Source organism: Aedes albopictus, chromosome 2 (genome assembly GCF_035046485.1).
Source record: "Aedes albopictus strain Foshan chromosome 2, AalbF5, whole genome shotgun sequence".
Lineage (NCBI taxonomy): Eukaryota > Metazoa > Arthropoda > Insecta > Diptera > Culicidae > Aedes > Aedes albopictus.
In genome coordinates this window covers 420878913-420904033 of record NC_085137.1, presented here as the reverse complement: position 1 = coordinate 420904033, position 25121 = coordinate 420878913, and the positions used below count along the sequence as shown (strand labels likewise).

The 25121-nt window shown below is 40.2% G+C and overlaps 1 protein-coding gene across 1 annotated transcript; it reads right to left on the bottom strand.

The window, feature by feature from the left end:
* Positions 1-933: 933 nt before the first annotated feature.
* LOC134286872 (uncharacterized) lies at positions 934-25120 on the bottom strand. Its single transcript, XM_062848563.1, has 5 exons — positions 21017-25120; positions 20854-20973; positions 20685-20806; positions 19143-19668; positions 934-1221 (listed from the first exon to the last, which is right to left on the bottom strand). The coding sequence occupies exons 1-5, from the start codon at positions 25118-25120 to the stop codon at positions 934-936; spliced, it is 5160 nt and encodes a 1719-aa protein (XP_062704547.1).
* Between the last annotated feature and the right edge of the window lies 1 nt (position 25121).

Genomic DNA, 25121 nt, shown 5'->3' with positions numbered 1-25121 from the left:
CAAAAGGTCTCTAAACTGAAGACTATTTCCCCACACTTAAAGTCATTCCTAACGGGCATTAGATGCTAGGAACCGTGGCATCCCGGGTAGAGGTGAATAACAAACCAATGACTAAAGAATAACATATTTTGATATCATACCTAAATTTGCATTTTTTTAGTTCTTTATGAAAAGCTCAGAATGACACACAAATTACAAAATATGCCATCATTGTAAAACTTGTAATTGGAGAGTTATTATTAAATAGTATAATTACATAATAATAACAAATGTTACTGTCATACTATCCTGCCACAATATCAAAACAATAACATAATTTACCATCATATTAAAATATGCTATTATTTTGACATTCTTTTTGCTATTTTTTTGTTATTACAATGGCAAAATAAGTTATTATTTAGTTGCTATGCCATAGAAATTTAGTTATTATTTTTGTTGTTTTAACTCTTATTTCAAACAAACTAATAGCAAGTTTTGCCATTCAAACATTCTATTTTAATGGTAAAATTTGCCGTTCTTTTGCCATTTCGCTCTACCCGGGATGGACATTACAAAACACAGCAAAATATTGTGAAAATACTTGCAGACAAAATTCCTTTATCAGACGTGCAATAAATTTCTTCGAGGCATGATGAAATCACATCATGACCTTGCTCCAGACTGTTATCTGTTGACAAGCGAAAAAAATTTCTCCATAGCGTTACACATCCCCCTCCCTCGCAAATTACTGCACGGTGGTTGGTTGGTGATAACATGAGTGATTGCGCAACAACAACGTACCCAATAGACGCACATTTTACTCTCCAGGCAGAAAACCGTCGCCGTTGTCGTCATCATCATTGTCTCGCTCAGTAAGTGTCAATTTATTTCGATCGCATTACGCCTACGTTCACCGCGCGTCTGGCCTTACTTAGTTATCCACATCACTAGTCAACTTTCCGACCAGCCAGCCAGCCAGCCAGCGTTCCATCCGCAGGCATCAGCTGGTAGCTCCAGTTTCCGATTATTTTCCCGGCTCCGGTCGGCTGCTGTGGGGGATGGTACGCATGTTGTAACTTTGTAACCGACGACGAGCAGGCCGACTGGCGACATGTCGATAAGCGTCGCCTCTGCCTGGTGTAGTTCACCGCACATGGAAGGTGGGATGGATACGCGCGTAAGGTCCTGCTCGCTGTTGCCGACTGGCGGCGGCGAAGAACATCTACGCAGTTCCTTGAGCTATACGTCGATGCTTTATCGACACATTTTGTTAGACGCTATTTTATTTTTGGGGGTTATCATATCGTCGTCAGCCGACTATCTCGTAAGCAATTTCATCATCCTTTTATAATCCTTTCAACATATAGCCACTTCGTTCTGTTCAATCTAAACCTCATTCACATCATATGGTTGTTCGAGAACCACCCCCAGCCAATTCAAGTGGACAAGGAAAGCCGGATGAGGAAATTCAATTTGCTTCATTCACACGTTTGGGGTTAACTCAGTGAAATCGATTTCCATCAGTTCCATAATTTAGATCCCCAGCATCAGTATCGCGTTCGAAAAGAGTGTGTTTACCCTGGCTTGGTCCTTCCGACTTCATCCTTTGCTTCGGGCATCGACAAGCAAAAGCAGACGATGTGGAAAGCAGCACCCAAGTCTTCTGGGCCTAACCTATTTCAGAGTCCACCCACGCGCTTTGTCTCTTGAGGCTAAAAATAGACTCTCAGCAGAATTCCCTTCGTCACCATCGTTTCAGGGCGCACCATTCATGGTTGTCTTGTTCCGCTCGTCGTCTATATCTACATACCCATATGTATGTAGCGCACTGATGTTTGTTGTGCGGAGCAGGATGTTTTCCCAGATGAATATTATCAAGTTCCTTGCAAACAGAAACCACCCTGTAATATAAGCTCCGCTGCGCAAAAGATATGCTACAGTGTTGAACGAGCTGAGATTTTTCTTGTACCTATTTCCGCACCGGGTGCTGCTCCTAGCTAGACCACTTCACATCCGCTTGTCCAGGCAGGGCTACTGGACGGTCCGATGCAGCCCGGGTTTTAACCTCTCACGCGAAATCGCAACAAATGAACTGGAATGGAAACGACTGCATATTATGCAGTTTTGGAGTAATAATGTGTTGGTGTGGCATGGTGGTGGCGTCAGCTGCAATTAAACTCAATCAACTGGAACGCAGTGAATCTGTGCAACAATAGTTATAATAGAACTAAGTACATTCGTTACATTTTATTAATTATCTTTAAGGATACTTATACGTACAGTATCTAGCCTTGCACTGAATTTTAATTCAATGCACATTGGTCCAGGAGAGTGTCATTTTGGTAAAAAATCAATAACTTTTTTTCGAGACGAGATATCAATGGGGTGCCTTCGGCAACTTTTTTATGCATTTTAAGCTGCATCTTATGTAGGGGTCGTCCATATTTTAAATTCATTTTTGCGAAATTTACGACATAAAACTTTTTTCTGGTGCATTTTGTGAGGTCAAAATAATTTACAAAAATATAGCCCAAAGTATACCAAAAAACTTTGCAGAACAAACTTATATTTATTTTTTTCATTTTCATTGAGTTTGGAAGCGGTTTTCATGGCCGACCCCTAAAAACCAGTTTTTGGCCCATAAGTTTTTTTGTGTGCGATTTTCAAAGCCTACTATGTTCTAGACAAATGTTCATGGGATGATTTTGCAACTTTTTCTCGAGGACGACCATAAGCTATTTCGTCACTACTAAGAGTTATGCACTTTTTTAGCTTGAAAATGTGCTATTTTGTGACGCGTGTATCTCAAAATGGCGCAAACATTTTGCAAATCTGTGAAGGTGGCACAATTCTACTACCCAGACAACCAATTTTCACGTATAATAAAGTTTATGTTCATGTACTTTTATACGGTAAAGTTACATCGCATAAGATGCAGTAAAAGTGCCTTATGCGTACAAAAGTGGAGGCGCTATACGTGCATTGACGGGAAAATAATGACGCTATATGACTTGAAGCGATATCTTATGCGATGTACGGTATGCACTATTGCGACGTAATATACCACCTTATGCGACTTAAAATATTCTAAATTAAAAAAATCTTGTCACCTAAGTATCGAACTAATAACCTTTGGATTATCGAGCCGCACTTCACACTTAGCACCAAATACTACTTATGAAACACACTGATTAAATGTCATGACATTCTAACTCACCTCAGTGCTTGTTGGAACGCACTTGGTTTCCGTGCGCTGTACGTGTTCGGCAGGCTCTTTGGAAATCAAAATGATGTAGCATGATTTCCCGCACAGTTACCACTAGTCCTCCCTTGTTAGCACCACGCATTGTTAATTATAAGGTCAACAAAACAAAAATGATGACTTTGTAACTTGTTTTGTAACCATAATGATGACTTTTCACTTTCTTTTAGCTTTTTGGCACTCCAACAGCACCTCTTTCATTGTTATCACATATCACATCGCAATATGTCAACGTTAACGATTCTAGCTTATGCGAGTTTGTATGTACATTTGAACGAGTTTATTTTCACTTTTATGCGATTTAGTTTGAACACCAATGCGAGTTAAACTGACATAATTAGAAAAGCACCAAGCGAAGTCGTATAATCATCGCAGTACGCAATTATGCGAATTCAATTGACACTTTGCGAGTTCACTCGAACGCTTTTGCGAATTAGCAAAGTTCGTCGCAACAAAACATCGGAATATCATCTACTACGATGTAGTCATACATTATAAAAGTTAATTTGCACTCTTATATGATTTTGCCAGATACATCGCAGTAAGTTCAAAAAATAACATCATATGCGATGAAAATTGTCCCTCAGCCGTACATATATGCGATAATGACTTAAAATAGTACTTTATACGATGTACAGCGTGCATCCTTATGCGATTCCTGGTTGTCTGGGTAGTATTCAACTACATTTTAACGGGTTAAAACATTGGGGATAATCTATTTAACCATAATAAGATGCACTTGAAAACTGTGATTTATTGATATTTGCAAGTGAAATTTCCTTGTCACCATGTAAGGCAACATTGCATGGCATGCTTTGATGACATTTAGGGGGCCGATACTATTAAGCACATTGCAACAACATGATAATGCTTCATTATGAAGTTCAAAAATCAATTTTACTTCAATATTCACAAATAACAGAAGTGGTGAACCTTAAAATCATCATGGTGAAGGTCCATTGCGTCCCCCATTTTAATTGTTGGATATTGCCTCACGTTTTCTCAATAATGAATCTGGAGTTTGGAGTTTCGTCAAACTTACATACTTGGACTTTTCTACTGAATATTACCATCACTTGTCGTTCTTTCGACGCCCATGTGACGTGACCAGCCCAACACAGTGTCTGCTTTATTTTATCAATTTAACAATGCCAACCGTTTGATACATACCTATAAAAAAATCTTGATTCATGCGCCGTGTTCCTCTTTATCGTTAAGTATCATCATGTAGGTTTGATGGATCATTATTCATTATTATTATTTATTTATTTGCATCATCTGACATCTTTTCTTAATGAATTGTGATGGAGAAAAGCCTCCTTGAACGAACCAGAAACATTCAATTGGGCTCCCTCAAAAAGGCGTAAAAACTCCATGTCTTTTCAATTGAATTGTGAATCAATAATCTGTTAATTATGCTTCCTGTCATTTCTGATACCATATGGAGTAGAACACGCTTAGCAAACATTCTCTTGTAAAAATGGTCGGAGCTTAGACATCTAAAAACAAAACAGAAACTGTATCAAAATCGATACTTTATTGTCCCTCAATGGCAATTGAGTAATGTCACATGCACTACACTAAGGATACGGGTAATGTCACAAAAGATCTAAAAACTGGTCGCAGTGGCAAACCCGAACAGGAAAAAAAAGACATCCACACATAATGTGCGGCTTATGGGCCGCCCTGTTTTGATCACGATTTAAACCGTTTGGGAGAAATTGGTCGCATTTGTAGAGTAGAATATGCGTTAATTTATATACTCTCTAGTCTACGGCAGACTGCATTGGGCTGTTCAAGTTACACGGATGTCGGAAAAATAGCAGACGAAAGTAATATTAAGTAGAGAACTAGAGAGATGCCATCGGCTCCGTGCTAGGCCGCGCAAAGTTTGCAGTTGAGGATGAGTACCAAAAAGCACTAAACGTCTAGAGTAGAGATGGGCAAAACAGTTCTTTCAAGAGAACCATTCTCAATTGAACAGTTCCTTAAAAAGAACTAGTTCTTTGGAACCGTTCTTACCTTCATTAGTTGTTATGGTTGTTTTGTAAACCGAAGTTCGACGTTTGTACGTTGCTGTGTTATTTACGTGAGTACATGAAAAGCAAATCTGTCTTCGCAAAAATATGTAGGATTTTTGATACTCTGCATAGACCAAGTATTAATCAACTGCCGTTTGTCGACCGGCTGCATGCCATCGGAGTACTATTTTTTGCAAGATGGTTGGGTAGAGATCACTTAAAACATTCTCTCTCTCTGAACCCAATATTCGTTCATTGGAAAAGCTGAATGAGCAGTTCAGCGAGGCATTCAATTTTCTCGATTTTAGAGAACGGAGAACTACCGTTCTTTTCAAACGAACGACAGTTCAGTCATTCTCGCCTTAGAACTAGTTCTTCGGAACCGTTCGCGAACGGTTCGCCCATCTCTAGAGAGGAACTGAGCGATTGGCCCGGGCCCAGAGAAGAACGATTTGACGTAGATTGAACGCAGCAGTGCTGAAAAATTCATTTCGTCATATCTACATTCAATCACCTACAGCTCATTTTAGAAGCTGAACCTGAGAATATGGTGTATGAAAAACTTGTGCGGCTAGACCAGTTCTGCAAGAATGTCACGGAAAAACCACTACTTTTCGAATATTTAAGGTAAATGTCACGGACTACCTTCTAAAAATCCCAATGATATTCACGGTGAATATCATTTGGCATTTTTCAAAGGTAGTCCGTGACATTTACATAAAATATTCGAAAAATAGCGTTTTTTCCGTGACTTTCTTGTAGAACTGGTCTAGCCGCACAAGTTTTTCATACACCATATTCTCAGGTTCAGCTTCTAAAATGAGCTGTAGGTGATTAAATTTAGATATGACGAAATGAATTTTTCAGCACTGGAACGCAGCGATTTGCAGAGCATCAATACCTAAAACAAGTTCAAGTATGTGAGGTTGACGAAACTCCATACTCCAACAATTAAAATGGGGGACGCAGTGGACCTTCATCATAATGATTTTAAGGTTCCTCACTCCTGTAATTTGTGAATAATGAAGTAAAATTGATGTTTGAACTCCATAATGAAGCATTTTCATGTTGTTGCAATGTGCTTAATAGTATCGGCCCCCTAAATGTCATCAAAGCATGCCATGCAATGTTGCCTTACATAGTGACAAGGAAATTTCACTTGCAAATATCAATAAATCACAGTTTTCAAGTGCATCTTATTATGGTTAAATAGATTATCCCCAATGTTTTAACCCGTTAAAATGTAGTTGAATAATTGTGCCACCTTCACAGATTTGCAAAATGTTTGCGCCATTTTGAGATACACGCGTCACAAAATAGCACATTTTCAAGCTAAAAAAGTGCATAACTCTTAGTAGTGACGAAATAGCTTATGGTCGTTTTCGAGAAAACCCGAGTAGGTGGAAAAATCTGATGAATAGCATATTCAGTTATGATTGATTGAATTACTGAAGAGCAAAAACTGATATTGGTTTGATTGATATAAGAGGTAAAAGAACAGAAATAATAGCAAAATCTAATATGGTGAACTACTCAATAATAGCTCGTTAAGATATTACAAGATCAAAAGAATAGCAGACAAGACTTGTCACTTTTTTCTAGAAAAAAAAAATAAAAAACGACAGCATCCAGCATCGAACCTATGACCTTAGGATCCACTGGCGGCGATGCTTACCACTCAACTGTGGCTCGCTGTTGTAAATAAGATGGGAATAAGAGCATGCGGTTCTTCGTTTCCACAGCTCAGAAAGCGGCACAAGGCATTTCACTAACATTGAGCCATCTCTATGGGTGTATGTGTTCCATTTCGTGCAGAAGAGCTAAACTTGTTCTTATGAAGAAATTTTCAGCTATTTCGACAAGAACAAAAACTGATATCATATCACTTTGAGCTATTCGTGCGATATTCGCTAGAATTTTGAATAACTAATCAAAATCACATCGAGCTATGACAGCAAAAAGTGTTCGATTTGAGATATGATTCAGATATTCTCGTCTGCCCGGGAAAGTTGCAAAATCATCCCATGAACATTTGTCTAGAACATAGTAGGCTTTGCAAATAGGACACAAAAAAGTTATGGGCCAAAAACTGGTTTTTAGGGGTCGGCCATGAAAACCGCTTCCAAACTCAATGAAAATGAAAAAAATAAATATAAGTTTGTTCTGCAAAGTTTTTTGGTATACTTTGGGCTATATTTTTGTAAATTATTTTAACCTCAAAAAATGCACCAGGAAAAAGTTTTATGTCGTAAATTTCGCAAAAATAAATTTAAAATATGGACGACCCCTACATAAGATGCAGCTTAAAATTCATAAAAAAAAGTTGCCGAAGACTCCCATTGATATCTCGTCTCGAAAAAAACTTATTGATTTTTTACCAAAATGACACTCTCCTGGCCCAATGTGCAATGGGTTCAGAATATACCGGAATACTATCGAAAAGTGGTCAAAATAGGAACCGCTTCTCAAATTATTTATAATTGCTCCTGGGCATTTAAAAAGGGGCAAATGGCCTTTCAGGGACGCTTCAAGGGGGTTTCATGGGGTTGCTGGAGCCTTTTGTAGGCGCTCCAAGAGGATTCATGGGCATGAACGATTGTTTACAGGGATTTCAAGGGTGTTTCAGGACAAGGTATTTGGACTATATGTATAGTTCAAATTTTCTAGAGCACCGTTATAAAGAACCGTTAAACATATTTGGCTGAAAAATGCATCCCGATGTTGACAATGACTGAATAACCATTCCCGGCGAACGGTTCTTAAGAACAGTGCTCAAGAAAATTTGGGATCGGTACTCCCAATACCTTGCCCTTCAATGGGATTATGGATGTTTCAGGGCGTTTCGAGGCATTTCAGGACCGCTTCAAGGGTTTCTTCAAACTCCGCCAGCAATGATTATTCTCCGTAGTTGTTTTTTTTATTCTTCAACCACTTCACCTAATTTACAGCTCTTTTGTCCACTAGGGCACTGCGTGAGCGATTCCAATTGGCGGCTGTACAGCGCCTAAATGTATTCTATTCTAATTGTTCCATATTTCACGAATAAAAAAAAATGTTCTATATCGAACTGGTTGCCGTTGCGCTGCTGTCATTTTCTACCCTGTCCATGGGTAGAATGATGAGCACGGGGATGTTGATGTGTGGCTCTTATTCCTTATCCAGTCCGATTGGGGGTTCATTATGAGTTGCCGTTTGGCGATGTCCAAGTTTCAGGGTCCGTTAGAGCATATGCTCAGAAGAGGGTCAGGTGTCAGCCGCTCTCGGGGGGAAGAGCAACTGACGAAAAATTGCAAGTTCCGGGGCTGGGATCGAACCCATGACCATCCACTTATGAAGTGAACGTGTAGCCACTACGCTACGGGCCCCGGCTCCGTAGTTGTTAGTCCGAAAGATTGTGAAACTATTGGGAACTTGAGATACATGTCCTTCATCCAGGTAAAGAATGAAAAAAAAAACTAAATTTAAAAAAAAACAGGGTCGCCTAATTTTCCGGAAAATTCCAGTGTAAAACAAACATTTTCGACAGACACCACCTACTTTGAAAAATCATAACTCAAGAACGAAGCATCGTAGACACATTTTTTTGTAAAATCATAAGCAAATTTTCTCAGCAATAAAAAAAAATACAAAATAAAAATAGTTTTCCACAAAATTTTTCACTGGTGAGGAAAATTGGTTGGAAAAGTCGGAAAAAAACTATTTTCGAATTCGGAAAAATACCAAAAAATGTTTTTTAAAGGAAATTTTATAAGCTACTAGCTGACCCGGCAAACTTTGTCTTGCCATCTTGTGGTGGTTTGACAACTGTTGAGCTCAAAATAGCACCGCACTCTAGATTGGTTTCAATTCGATCGTGCTGATTTCCTTCCCAGCTCATGAAAAAGCAGTACTTTAACAATTTTCCTACTTTTATAGTTGATTTTCACAACTTTTACTACTTATAAACACAGCCGCCATGAATTCGAATCGAACCATGCAAGGGTCATTCTGATCGGTTCATTCATTCGTGAGTTTTGTTGCCTCAAAGGGATTTTAAACTCATTTTTATATATATAGATATTCTGTAAAATTTTCTAGATGTGATTTTTCTCCGTTCCTGAGTTATGGCCAATTTTGTGGAAATTGTTCAGATGTGTTATATGAGCCGTTTCTTTGAAAAATCATAACTTAAGAACGAAGCATTGTAGGCACAATGTTTTTGCCTTTCTCGTACACTAAGTGTACTGGAAAGGCTATATGTTCACTCCAAAAATGACTTTTTGATAGAAGGCCCGGAGGGTCGAGTCACATATACCAATCAACTCAGCTCGACGAATTGAGGTGATGTCTGTGTGTGTGTATGTATGTGTGTATGTGTGTGTGTATGTATGTGTGTATGTGTGTATGTGTACAAAAAAACTCACATCACTTTTTGGCAGTAAACCTCAACCGATTTTAATGACCGATGGTTCATTCGACGCGGAATCTGGTCCCATTGTTTCCTATTGAAAATGGTTCAGATCGGTCCAGCCGTTCCGGAGTTATGGCCATTTAGGTGTTCCGGACCGGTACCCCAGGCAGGGGCCAGATATGAAAACGCTACAAACCCATCCATGCGACATATCGAACTACGGCATTTTCGTTAACTTGATGAACGGTTAGCAAAAAAATGGTCTCAGACCATATCTGAACCGGTAGTGTCCCGGAACCGGTTCCGGGTGTCCCGCCGGAAGTGTCCAAACAAAAAAATGAACTAAACCCATGCATGCGACATATCAAACCGTGGCTTTTTCGATAACCTGATGAACAGTAAGCAGGGAAACATTCTCAGACCATATGGGATCCGGTTCCAGATGTCCCGCCGGAGGTGGCCAAGTATAAAAATTACCCAAACCTATGCATGCGACGACATATCAAATAGTGGCTTTTTTGATATCCTGATGAACAGCAAGCAGGAAAATATTCTCAGAACATATCTGAACCGGTAGTGATCCGGAACCGGTTTCGGGTGTCACGCCGGAAGTGGCCAAATATAATAATGAATTAAAACCATTCATGCGATATAACAAACCGCGTCTCCTTCATGTTTTTATAGAAAAAAATTAAAAAAAAATCTTGATATGCTTCTGGATTAACTCTATCAATGAAAGAATTCTTGAGAAATTTTTGCAGTGATTCCTGGAAAATCCGTGGAGGAATTTCTGGAGAAATCTCTTAAAAAATGCAGACATTGCAGACAAAGGTACTTGAGGATTTTTCAAGAAATCCTTCATTGAATTTCTAGAGATTTCCTGGAGGATTTTCTGAAGGGATCCTTGGAAGAACTGCTGGAAGTACTTCTGAAGGATTCATCGAAAGAAACAATCGTGCAGTTTATGAAGAGATTTCTTGGAAGAATTATATGGAGAACCAACAAAGAAATAAAAAAAAAATCAATGAACCTTTGAAAAACCTACAAGAACTGGAGAACCCTCTACAAATAAGTATTCTTTGAAACATGTCTAGAAAAAAAATTTGAAAAATGCTTATTAGTAGAAGTTCTGCAGCAATTGTTGAGAGAATCTTTTGGAAAAAAAAAATCCTGAAGAAAGGTTTGAACAAATCCAAAGCAATGCCTGGAGGAATACCTCAAGAAACTCTTGAATAAACTGCTGTAGGAACTTTCCAGAAAAATCTTTCGAGAATTTCCAGAGGAATTTCCAAAAAAATCCCATAAAAATCCATGAAAAAATGGAGTAATCCTTAAGGTAGAAATTTAAGCAATAATTTCTGGAATGGTTCTTGAAGTTTATTTTTTATAATCTTTCTATTTTTGTGTATTTTAAATTATGCTAGTCCTTCATACAAACTGGAAGTTTCAGAACTTCTGATAGAATCTCTGAATGTTTGTTAAAGAAAAATATTTCCTGGAATTACATCTTTTCAAGATACGTGAGAAGAAATTCATGGAGAAACCCCTGGAGAAATTCATTGATAAATTTTCGGAGAAATGCTATAGATAAACTCCTGAAAAAAAATTGGAGGACTTTCTCCAAAAATATTGAAAAAAGAAATACAAGCATAACTTATGTAGCAATCCCTGAAGGAATTTTCTCTTTAATCCTTTATAGAACCCCATGAGGATTTTCGAAAAGAATTTCTGCGGAAACCCGTAAACCAGTTTAAGGATATTTTTTGAGAAACTCCCAGGAAAGCCCCAGAGAAAATTCCTGGAAGAATCCCTGGAGAAATTTTCACAAAAATTCGGCGACGTCAAAGTTTAGAATTATTAAGAATATTCATATTTATTTTACTATGCAAAATCATAACGTTCTGCTATTTACACCATTTAGTGAAAACTTACTGCAAATTAAATGTTCGTGCGAAATTCGGGACACAAAAATTTACATGTGCAACATACAGATTTCTTACGGGGTCTGACAGGATTTACGGAAACATGGTGTTTTTTGGCTTTCAGTCACAGTTTCAAAATACAGACAAATACAGATTTTCTAAAATCCTGATACAGATTTTTGGAAAAATCATCTGGCATCTCTGGCAACAGCACAATATCGGATCATTCGTATTTACAGAGTATTACACTGTGACATTTGATCATTTTTTAATGAGCGGGGTACGAATTGAAAAGTGTCGTATTAAAGAGTGATGAATACGCGGTGTTTGACAGTACATCAAATAGCTCATACCACATTAGAGGCTATCGGTAGGGTTGCACAACCAGCGTTTGGTGCTTCGCCAGAACTACGAAAATAAATAAAATCAATGCAAGCGATAAACATGTGTAAGAGAACAAAATTTTGACAAATTAAATCCACATACAAAGAGACGTCACACTATTCTCACTATAGTGAGATAGGTATACCTATCGTTCTTTTTTTCAACGGTCAATAAAATGTAGCTCAAATGTGCTGAAAAAAATTTGTCGGCGACCGCAAAGTGGTCTGTGATTGTGTAAAAAGTTATGTCTTAGCTTGTTAGTATCGTCTTGGTATTGATCAGTCTCCAGTGCTAGTGAAGGTGCTCAAGCAGTCAACTGAGAAGTCTGAAATTATTCAGCTCTGCTTATACGTTGAACATAACGTCGGACTATGTGCCATCATAAGTTTTCAATTCAATGATGGCTTTGATAAAATGCTTGCTTTTCTTAAAAAAATATCAGGATTCAGGAACACTTTGACTTACGTCGACGGAAAGATCGTGAGAACATATTCAACGAGAAAGGCACTATCACCACTAGGTGGATTAATTTGGGTTTTTTTTTGTGAAATCGTAAGCAAATTTCCCCTTCTTCAAATCACACCGTATGGGTAAGTACCTACTAATATTAACACCAGAGACTAAGTATCTGATACAGTTTTTTTTTCTTCTAAAAGCATTAACATTTGTAATGTTGGTGGCAACCTCATGTTTGAAAAGTCTATTCGTCAGGATGTTTTGGACTTGACATTATGTAGTCGGTATATTTCTGCTGGTCTCCAGCTAGCCTAGTGGTTAAGGCTATGGATCGCCAATCCGGAGAAGGCGGGTTCGATTCCCGTCCCGGTCGGGAAAACTTTCTCGACTCCATGGGCATAGTGTATCATTGTACTTGCCTCACAATATACACATTCATGCAACGGCAAGCATAGGAAGCCCTTCAATTAATAACTGTGGAAATGCTCAAAGAACACTAAGTTGAAGAGAGGCAGACCAAGTCCCTGTGGGGACGTAGAGCCAGAAAGAAGAAGATATTTCTGCTAAAATAAAATCTGGCATGTTTCTGAAGAAATATCGATGCCAGACTATAAACACATCATCTTCGAATAGGAAGGGGGTTTGGCGATAGATTTTTTTTAAGATCCTAAGAAAACAGGTTGAGAATCCTACTCAGCTACCATAGAAAATTACATCAAGTCCATAACACAATTGGGAGATGCATCCAAATCAACTAAAAAAAATCCTTAATGCTTAATCCTGAATCCTTAATCCTATGTAAGAGCTGTCCAACTAAATCAGCTTGTTCAAGCAGAGCTGATCCATAGTGGAATTAAACTCTTGAAAAGCTTAGGAAAACTGCGCGTAGGGAATCCAACCGCGCCAAACGAACCGCCGCGCCGATTGGAACATATACAGAAAGGCTCTGATGTGCTACAACAAAGAAATAAGGTCAACTAAACGGAAATCATGAATTCAAATGTGTGAAAGCATAGTGAATACACCCGTTGTGGCCAGACTCCAAGAAACTCTTTCAAAAGACCACCCCAACGATGTGGGTAGCCTCCAAAAACGGAAGACGGTTCGCTCGCTGTAGAGCCTAGCATTACATTGAGCGAACTGTTAAAAAATCACTTCCCTGATTCAATGCCTGAGTCGAGCATCGGCGACCAAGGCACTTGAATTGCTGTTTCAGATCCTCAAGAGATCAAATCAGGATTCGTCTTCAGGATCTAAAAAGACACAATAAAGTATAAGGTTTTACGACTGGAAACTTGATGGAAAGGGGATGGCTTCCTAAGTCTTCGAATCAAGAACGATTTTTATCTACAACCGTTTCGGCCTAGGGATTTGATCTTTTTCAAGGGTCGCAAAAAAGGTTGCAAAGAAAGCTATCAATCGGGCCAGGGTTGAGAAGGCTGTGAGATCTTCCAAGCCATTTGCGTCTCCTGGCATGGATGGAGTATGCCTCCGTATGGCTTCCTACATGGCATCGAAAAGGCTGACCATGCGATTCTTGTAGGGTCATTCAGACTACCTCCGCGCGGCACCGACCGGAATACGAACAATCTAAGGGAAAATCGGGTAACCAACCCCGGCGAGAACTTTGGCCTTATGCTGATAGGGACGGGGGGTTTGCTTCGGCAATCTTACCGGGTCCCTCCGTACAGCAAACCGAACGGGGGGTCAATGTTGTCAAACGGGTTGTCAAGTTCCGAATAATAAACAAGAGAATATGAACCGAGACTAACGGAAACAACCCTAGCGATCAACAAGGACTTGCGCTTGGAAGCTCGGTTCGTGGAACTGCAGATCTCTCAATTTCAACGAAAGCACCCGCATACTCGCCGATATACTGAAGGACCGTGGGCTCGGCATCGTAGCGTTGCAGGAGCTGTGTTCTACAGGATCCATCTACCAGAGCTGCGGCTATACTCGCGAGCTGGGAACAGATTTTACAGTGATGGACGATATGCAGCATCACGTGATCGGTTCCCGAGCAGAGGGGAATATCAAATTAATAACTACGAAATCACAAAACCTGTTTTTATATCTTGTTTTGTTATTATTGAATTATCAAGGCATTACGTTTCCATAACATGTTTTGTTGGACAATCTTATTTTGTTATGACCAAGCAATTGGTATGCAGCCCTTAAATAATATCTCAATATTACATTCTGTTGTGGAACAAGTTGGGTTATTATTGTATTATTGAGAGTGCACAAATACTTTATGGTATTGCTATCTAAACTAAAACAAATTTTGAAACAAAACCTACGTCATTCTACAACGTTATTTACAGCATTTGAGGGAAAGCAACTGCATATTCACTCATCAATTTGTCTTCCTCTTCCATTTATCATTACATCCAAACTGAGACAAAGTGCATGCCCCATATCACTAGCTAGTATTCCGTGGGAAAAAGTTTGCATAGTGCACCAGAAAAACTGTTTAACGATTTTTTGAAAAGTGCGCAAAGTTAGGCCCTAGGTGCGCAAAGTATGGTATGCTTACGGTATCACATTTGATAAGAGGTGTGGTATATTACGTGACATGGAGGTGCTGTAATGTGTACAAAACAAAGTCCCTGCTGGGCGGCGCGAGGTTTTGCTAAATTTCTGAAATTGACTGAGTTGTAGCTGAAAAGTACCCAAAATACCAGCCACTGCCCAAGTGGCGCAGTACCCTGCATACATCTAAACGAGAACATAGCAGACGATATTGAAGGTTTTTAAGGTTTTCAAAGGGACGTTCCAGATTCCGCCTTTGACATGTGAATTTCAATGATAAAAATGTCAAACTTATGGAATAAACTTGTTTGAACGAAGCTAATACAGACAGCTGAATCCAAAATTGTAGATGGTTTTGAATGGGATTTTTCAGAAATATTTTGTATTTCACATGTTTTCCCTGTCGTTCCAGAGGATGAAGTCGGATCTACCTATTTGAAAGATAGGTACATGAATAGTTGAAAATACACCTATTAGGGAAGAGAGAAACTGAAGTTCGCATTCTCACATGTTGGTCTAAATATATAGAATTCTCAGCCATCACGAAGTCATATATGATGTAGAATAGGATGCTAAAGTGGAGGCCATACCCGACTAGATGAACATAACAGTAATATATCATAATTATATCTTAATGTGATATAACTAACAAATTATGTTATAATTTTGTTATGACATGGACTGTTTCAAACTTTTTCAAACTAAATTATAACAAAATATATTAAAATCTTTTGTAACTAGTTTTGTTACAAATATATCAGAACAAACTCTGTTATAACTTTGTTATTTTTGCAACTGAACAAAATAATCAGTTGCAAAATAACATAATTATATCAGAATATGAAATAATTTTAATTTTTAGCTATATTACAAAAAATGAGAAATTTGATTAAGTATTCGTTTTTTTTTTCATTGCTTGTAGAGCAAAAGGTCGATGGATAGCAGGTAAAAGATCAGAAAATGTTTATAAGGAAACAGCTTTATTCTATGTAATTGAAAAATTAAAAAAAAACATTCAATTGCTGTTGAGGGGCTGCAGTTTTGCTTGTTTTTCATTGCGTAGAATGCCGGAAGCGTATCCGGCTACCCTCAAAACTGAAAAGTACTCATATTTTTTCAACTTTGAACCGATTTAATTGAACTTCGACTCGTTTGAATAAGAAATCTTTTTTTTATTGATTGGTTATGCGAATAGAACGATTGGGTTACGCGGTATTCCCAAAAGTCCAAATTTTCTGGAACATATCCTTATGCTATTGAGGGGCCCAGATGCAAAGAGGTGTAAGTGACCGTTTTGTCGAGTTTGAGCTGAACATATCAAAAAATCTTCAAATTTCAAGCTCACAGGAACTTTTTAAAGATTATTTTTATGATGATTAGAAAAATTACAGTAAATCAGAGAAAATTGGGTTGATATTGAAACTCCATACATTTTGAATGGGATGAAAAACTGGTGAAAAACTTCAAAGCTCATTTACTCGAAAGTGGGTTTTTGTAACTTACACCCTTTTGCTTCTAAGCTCCTCTATTCTAATATCGGCGTTGTTGGAGTTAGCGTATTGAAAAAAATATGGTCTCTCGTGAAACATGCTTCGTAATTACACTGTTGAAAATGCTTTGACATCCACGTGCAGCACAACAGAACATGTGCTCGATGAACAAATTGAGATTTGAATTATGAAAATGCTACGGTCAACCTTGGCTTGGTCAGCCAAAGCAAAATCAAGAAATTGACATTTATGTTTCGTAATGATTACTTTGAAGTCAATACTTTGGGCCTAGGCTGGGCAGATATGCTATTGGTGATTTGATAGTGCATGAAGAAGAAGAAGAACGATGGTGTTTTGAAAAATCCTATCCCTACCACACAGGAGAAGATTTTAAAATGTCTCTATAAAATCTAAAACAAAATCTAATTAAAATCGTTTTGATGTACGGTGTGAGACTTTGGACGGACTACATATTGAACGTATAAATTTAAATTTAACCTTTTTTTTCTTGGTAAGGTACTTAATTTGTACCAATCACCAATTGGGTTTTTTAAATTAAGAATAATATATTGATTTTTTGATTTTATTCGAAAGAGCACCTTTTTTTAAGCCAGTATGATTTTTTTCAGATTTTTTAAACTTTATTTTGATACCTTAAGCTTCAATTATAAAAAGATTTTTTGAAATCACCTTTTGACAGCTGGGCAATTGCTTGACAGCTCCGCCCAGTACGAAATGCGACGAGGGGTGATTCGACAAATCGATCCCATACAAACTTTAAATCGATTTTTAAATAGGTTCCCGGGCACCAAAGTTCATGAAAATTTGGATTTCGGCTCAGTTTGGCATGTATAGATTGTGAATATGGAATTATCTCAACACCACTAAAGAAGCCAATTGCAGCTGGTCTATGGAAAATTCCACGTGTATGGCAATTCGGGTTTTTTCTTAACTCACGATGACCAGATCGGTTCAGTCGGATTTGTTTTTGATGGAAAAAATAAATCTGGATCAAATGAGATCAATATTGTCAAAATCGGAGAAAATTTATCGCAGATAGGGTAAGTGTACCAATTATGGCACTACCTAAGCAAAACTATTTGTATAAAAATAACAAGAAGACCAACGAATGTCACCAATATGTTAAAAGATAGCTGAGCTAGCATACTTTACAGGAAAAATATAGAAACGGAGCCAAAACTACCTTTAGTATTTATTAAAGCGTGTGCCAATGATAGGAACCCTGTACCAGTTATGGCTACATTTGTTAACTTCGGTTCCTTTTCGCACTATTTGCATGCATTCCTTATGGGATTAGCCATAACTGGTACACTATGGCGAAAAAGGGTGCAAGGAAGCCGAAATTTTAAGGAAAATGATTTATTCCTACCATAATTTGAGCAAAATGTGGAGTTTAAATGAGTGCAACCCTGTTTTGTGAAAGAGGATCTGTTGTCCATATTTTTTCTCTTGTTGATTTACATCGTTAAAGGGTGAAAATCAACTATGGCGAAAAATTGGTACTATAGCCATAATTGGAGCACTTACCCTATAACCATTACATAGTTTACCTTCTTTATTTTATTGTCTGCTGTTTCATATTGTAAAAATAAAGGCATTGTAACTTCTAGAAATTTCATCAGACTCTTCCGTATTTTTTATTTTATTCATTGCTGTTCACTCTTCTCCGTAGTTCGTGGGTTGGGAGGGCACACGAAAACCAGATTACTCGCACTCGACTATCTCCTCGTAATCACTGATCTTTCCAAATTCAATTCACAGTTTAGTTATTTTCATCCAACTAATTATCGCACTGCGGGAACTATTTGGAGTCTATCGCTATCCCAAAAATCCTTCCTCCTTCTACAAACTTAGCACACTTTGGTTGTGAAGAACTACAACTTTTTTATTGCACTAGAAATCGTACGGCACAATTTATTACTGCATGAAACACGTCTATATTTGCTAAGGATCGATTGGCTACTGATATCAAAATATTGCTTTCCGATCTGCTTGCAATACAGCTACCTATACTTCGTTGGATCTTGGTGTTGTGTGTTATCAGTTACTAACATTTGTGAATTATATTTGTGTTTTGTGTCGTGTATTTATAGTGTGTATAACAGTTTTTCATTTTAACCTGTTTAATCCTAGCTGTAAGTTTTAATTCATTTTTTAATTATAGTTTTATCTACATACCGTCTACCCTCGTTGGTTTGACCTCATCTAATCTGAACACTTTTTAATTTGACCCCCTCTAATCTGCACATCGTTCAAACTAATAATGGTTCTAACGTCATTCTGCTCATGGAACGGGGTGAAACGGAACGCAGAATCAAAACAAAACAGCAAAAAGGGTTGCCATCAGTGTGTTTTTCAATGCCCACAGGGTTACTAGAAGTTCAAATTAAAAAATGAACCCCGTTGGTTTGCATGAGGTGTCGTTCAAACCAACGGGGGTAGACGGTATTTCATTTTTATGTTTATAACAATCAACATTACCGGCCTCCTTGAGCTGGCTTCAATCCACTAATCCTAAGACTTGAAATAATGTAGATAACTTAAAATTCACGAATTCAAAATAGCAGGAATCATTGAAGACTTCGGAACTCGTTGATCTTCGTCATTGTTTGGCAACGGACAAATACGATTAACTGCTCGCTTGTACACCCCAGTTGCCGTTTTCACTGTCACGACTCGTACAATTCTGTCGGAACCTGGATGCAAGCTGATAATCCTCGCCAGTGGCCAGCACAGCGGTGGAAGGTTGTCCTCTCGTAGCACAACGATACCTCCGATTTGGATGGGGCTGATCGGTAAGTTCGTTGTTGTAACCTGCAGCTGCGTGAGGTACTGTTTGCTCCATCGTTGCCAAAAGCGCTGGAACATTTGCTGGGTTTGCTGGTAGTGGTCAAGGCGGTTTGTGGGAACGGTCATTAGATTGGGCTCTGGGAGGGATTTCATGGCTGAGCCAATCAAGAAATGTGCGGGAGTAAGGGCCTCAAATTCCGTGGGATCGTCTGATAAAGGGGATAGAGGTCTAGAGTTCAGCGTGGCAGTGATCTGTACCATAAGTGTGGTGAAGTTCTCGTAGCTCAGCTGTTGCAGACCAACTTCTTTCTTCAGGGCAGTCTTTACGGAACGTACGGCGGCCTCCCATAATCCTCCAAAGTTGGGAGCACGCGGGGGAATAAACTGCCATTTGATTCCTTGGTGAGAGAGCTCCTTGCTAATGGCAGAGTAATTGTGAGGATCATTGAGCAAATCGTATACCGTCGTGCGGGGCTACTTTTGAAATGCGGGGCTACTTTGGACACTTTTGAATATGGATTTTTTGAATTCAAAATATGGTTCAAATCTGTTTGATGTCTTAGGAACTATTATAAAGCAATAGTTTTCCCTTCATTTGGTTGAATTTATTTTTAAAACAGACCGTTTATTGCTTGTCAGGACGCGAAAAAACATCGAATAAACCAATATAATATACATAACGTATCAGAACATTTGGTCTGTAGGCATTGTTTCTACAGCTCATAAATTTCAAAGGGTTGATCAATTCATTCAAAATGTATCAACGTAGCATATACAATCGAATATTTGTATCGTTATACGTTATAAATGACCGTTTCGCCCAAATAAAGGATTGATGGTCCCTTTTTTCGGGCTATCTATATAGCAATATCACGCTGCTCATAATACCAAAGGTAGCACAGAACCATCTTAAAACGCATATTTTTATTGAAATTATGTATGATACAGTATACTACAGTATTGGTACAATGTAGTTTTCCAAATAACCCTGGAATTTGAAATGCAGTTTTGTTATAGATAAAAATGTCCAAAGTAGCCCCCATCCGGTTCTATATGAGATGTGTCCGATTGGTGTATGAACTACTTTTTTGTTTATTGATGGATTTAGCTCAAATTTTGCATACATCCTACATACATACTCACAATTATTGTGTATGAAAATTGCGGAAATTCATTCACTAGTCTGGGAGTTATAATGTCATAAAGTTGAAAAACCATGAAAAAGTGTATAAAGAAGCCCCGCACGACGGTAAGGCTTTTAGTTCATTGCGGGCTCCAGAAAAGTTTTTGGCATTGTCCGAATGTATTTCGGCAGGGACTCCTCGGTAACCGATGAACCTTCGCAAGACTGAGAGAAAACTAGCAGTGGTCAGGTCACTGGACATCTCGAGATGCATTGCTTTCGTAGAAAAGCAGACGAACACTGCAATATACACTTTGAGCGGGGCAGTATTGCGACGTGGAGGCTTTAAATGAAAGGGTCCGCAATAATCAACACCGGTAATCAGAAACGGTCGTCCTGGGCGAACACGACCAGATGGCAGCTGTCCCATGGGCTGTTGAATAGGCGTGGGATTTGTTCGAAAGCATCGAACACACTTACGAAGCGCAGCGTTGACGACTCGTTTACCGTGTATCGGCCAAAATTCCTGCCGTATTTCTGCCAATGTGAGTTGTGGGCCACTGTGGAAGTTCTGGGAGTGAAAGAACTGTATGACGAGATCTGTGAATGGATGCTGACTTGGCAAGACCGCGGGATGTTTTACTGCGTAGCTTTCGTTTGAAAAGCGCAGACGTCCTCCAACTCTGAGGACTCCTTCGTTGTCCAGGAAAGGAAAAAGTCTTTTAAGGCTTGATTTGTTGCTAATTCGTTGTTGTCGCTGCAGGGCTTTCAGCTCTTCTGGAAATCGTTCGATCTGGGCTATGCGTGTCAGCGCCATCTTTGCAGAGTGTATTTCCTCTGGAGTCAAAGCCACGGACGACTTCCTAGCGTTCGGGTAGCGACAATTGTGTGCAAATCGACGACAGTTAGCGACAACGCGAAGTAAAGAAGGTAATGAAGAACGTAGGCTGAACAGTTCGTTGGGAGGTTCCGCAACCATGATAGTGTGAACCGTCTTTCGAACTTCTAAATGTTCTTCGGAGAGAGTGCAGTTTTCACCAAGATTGGGCCATCCATCTTCGTCGTTACGCAGCCATGGGGGTCCTTCTTTCCACAGCTGACTATCCAAAAATTCGTCGACCGACATTCCGCGTGATACTAAATCAGCAGGATTCTGCTTTCCTGCAATATGACGCCAGGAATGGGGATACGTAGTGGTTTGAATCGCTGAGACTCTGTTGGCCACAAAGGTTTGCCAAGTATTTGGCGGAGATCGTAGCCAATGAAGAACGATCGTACTGTCGGACCAAAAAAATGACCGTGCATTTTGGGTTGAAAACGCTTTAGTCACCTTTGAGTGTAATACTGCTGCTTCTTTGGCGGCGCAAAGTTCGAGTCGTGGCAACGTCAATCTTTTAAGTGGGGCAACGCGGGATTTCGAAGAAAGTAGTTCAATCCGCACGTTTCCTGCTGCATCCATAGTCCGTACGTATAAGCACGCACCGTAGGCTAGGGTTGAAGCATCAGCGAAGCAGTGAAATTGGATATCAACCCAATTGGAAACAAAAGCGAACCGACTGACTCGCATTTCCGTAATTTTGTCCAGTTGTGAGTGGAACGCCTTCCACTTCTCTTCAATGTGGACGGGAACAGGTGCATCCCATCCTGTGTGGAGCAAGGCGAGCTCTTGCATCAAAATTTTCGATACCACGATCACTGGTGCTATTAATCCCAGTGGATCGAACAGCTTTGCTATCGATGATAAGATGCTCCTTCTTGTCCAAGTTTGCTCGCTTTCTATGATGTCATAGAGAAACCGCAATTGGTCCGTCCCGGGTTCCCAGGTGATACCCAAGGTTTTCACGTGTTCGTCCGGGCTTATCTCGAAGGAAATTGATAGATTGGTTCCCAGTTGATCGACCGGGATTCTTGCCAGAACTTCTGGTCGATTGGAACACCATTTGCGTAAAGCAAAACCACCTTTTTTCATCAGTGTATCCAGATTTTGTTGGAGCTGGATGGCTTCGTCTACGCTGGCTGCTCCACCGATGTAGTCATCAACGTAGAAGTCGTCGACTATCGCTTCAGCTGCGTCTGCGTATGCGGTTCCTTCATCTGCCGCTAGTTGATGTAAAGCCCGAATCGCCAAGAATGATGAAGGTGTCAAGCCATAGGTTACCGTTGATAATTGATACACCTTAATGGGCTCGTCCGCAGAAAATCGGAAGAAAATGCGCTGTAAACTGATGTCTTCTTCGTGTACCTGCACCTGCCGGTACATCTTTTCAACATCCCCAACTAGTGCCACTTCATGCTTTCGGAACCGTAAAAGCAAGCTGAGTAGCTCGTCCTGAATAACCGGACCTTTTAGAAGAGCGTCGTTCAACGAATAGCCGCTGTCCGTTCTGGCCGACCCATCGAAAACAACACGAACCTTTGTTGTGGTGCTGGTTTCCTTAAAAACCGCGTGATGCGGCAAGTAATAGGCCTTTCTGGTGCTGGAAACTGACGTCTCCTGCAAAAGCTCCGCTTCGCTTACTTCCTTCATGTGTCCAAGATCTAAATATTCTTGCATGAACGCATTGTACTGCAAGCGCTTCTCTGTGTTCCATCCTAGTTGCTGTTCTAATCGCTTGAATCTTGATAGTGCCATCGTACGAGATTCACCTAGCATCTGGTCGAAATTCACGTGCTTAGGTAAACGTACGACATACCGACCTTCCTTCGTGCGGCTGAACGTTCGCTGAAAATGGTCATCGCAGTCTTGTTCCTCTCTCGACCAAGCAGGCCGATTCTCATTGCTTTCGACCTCCCAAAACCTGTGCAACTGGGCTTCCAAATTGTCTGGAGCCGCCGCAACGCAACAGCTAACTGCTTTACTCGATGCTTCAGAAACTTTCCCCGTAACTATCCAACCAAATACCGAGTTGATCAGCGTAGGTAGTCCCGGGCCCAGCGTGATCCGTTTTGTATCTCTCTCGAACAAGAACCGGTAGAAGTGCTCAGCTCCAATCAAAAGATCAATCCTATTGCTGATGTTGAAGTTCGGATCGGCCAGTTGTATATCCTTTGGAATTTTCCAGTGCTCCACTGGTATGTGTGCTGAAGGCAACTCCGACGTTACCTTCTGAAGTACCAAGAATTCCATCCCCACTGCAAAGTTCTGGACCCTTGAACTCACTGTTGTGTTTACCAGGAATCTCGCTCGCGTTTCCGCTTCACCGACACCGCTGATTGGCACGTTTATCGTCCGTCTCTTTAGGTTCAGCATCTGGCATAACCGCTCGCTCATGATGTTAGCTTGCGAACCGTTGTCCAGCAATGCTCGAGCCATCTGTTTTCCTCCGTGCTGGTCTCGAATAACCAGTACAACCGTAGATAGTAGTACGTTTGAAATTTTGCCGCCCTTGGTCCCTACGTTGTATGTTCCAACCGCTCCTTGATCGTCTTCGTCCTCAGGTTCCACCTCGTTAGTCATTACGTTGGTTGCCACAGATTTTTCGTTCCGTGTCTTCTCCGGTTTGCTCACTGGATGGTCGCAGCTTCCAACACCGCTGCTGCTCAACGGAAAGCCTGGGTGAATCAGTGAATTATGTTTCTTTCCACAATCACGACAACTGAACTTCGATGAGCAATCGCGTACCCAATGTCCTGACTTCAAGCAATTGCTACAAAGCCGCTTGCTATTGATGAACTGCAGCCTCTCCTTCAGTGCCAGCTTCAAAAATTTGCCACACCGCCCCAAGAAATGCGACTCTCCACAACAACAACAGGCCGGACCATTTCTATCTCCATCTGTAGCCGAATGCACAATCACCTTTTGCCGCTTGGTTTCCATCTTTTGCGAACTGCCTTTCAATTCAACGTTCGATGAAACCGCTTCCAGAACCCTTGTCCGCTTCTCGAGAAAGTTTACCAAGATCGTGAATGTCGGATCCTTCGTTGAAGCTGCGTGGTCTTCCCAGAGCTGAAGTGTCTTCGTGTCTAGCTTGGAACACATCCAGTGGACAATCATCGCACCCCACTCGTCAGTCTTCTCTCCCAACTGCTTCAGAATTTTCAACCGCTGCTCGAATTCATCCACCACAGCATGGAGAGCCGCAGACGACTCCCTCTCCACCTTCGGGTACTCCATTAGCGCCTGTAGATGCCTCTTCTTCAACAGGTACTCATTGGAATACCGCTTCGTAATCGTACTCCAAGCAATCCCATAGTTGTCGTTGGTGAGCGTAAGTGATTCGATGAGTTTAGCTGCTTCCCCTTTGAGCGCTGACTTCAAGTAATGGAACTTCTGTACGTCGCTAAGCTCCGCAGAATCATGAATGAGCGACACGTACGTTGACTTGAATGACAGCCATCCCTTGTAGTCGCCGTCAAACTCCGGTAGAGAAATCTGCGGCAGACGAACACCAGTGTGCGCCCCTACATGTTGACCATTCCGCGCTAACGTGTTGTTCAGCTCAACAGCAGTCTCCTCCGATGGTAGTTTTGCCAGTAAAGCCGCCCGTAAACGATAGTACAGCTTCTCGAATTCCTCGTAGGCCGTGGTGCAGTCCTCCTCATAGATCCCTTCCGCGTCCAGCTCTGCGATTTCTTCTTGAACCTCCTCAAACTCTTCAAACTTTGCCTCAATCTTGTCCAGTCTTGACTGAACTTCCCCCGTATGAATATCTGGGTTGAAACTGCCCAGAAATTGCGCATGTCGCTGTAATGATGCGACAATACGCTCCCGCTTTTTGACCTTTTCCTTAATTTTCTTTTCAGTCATT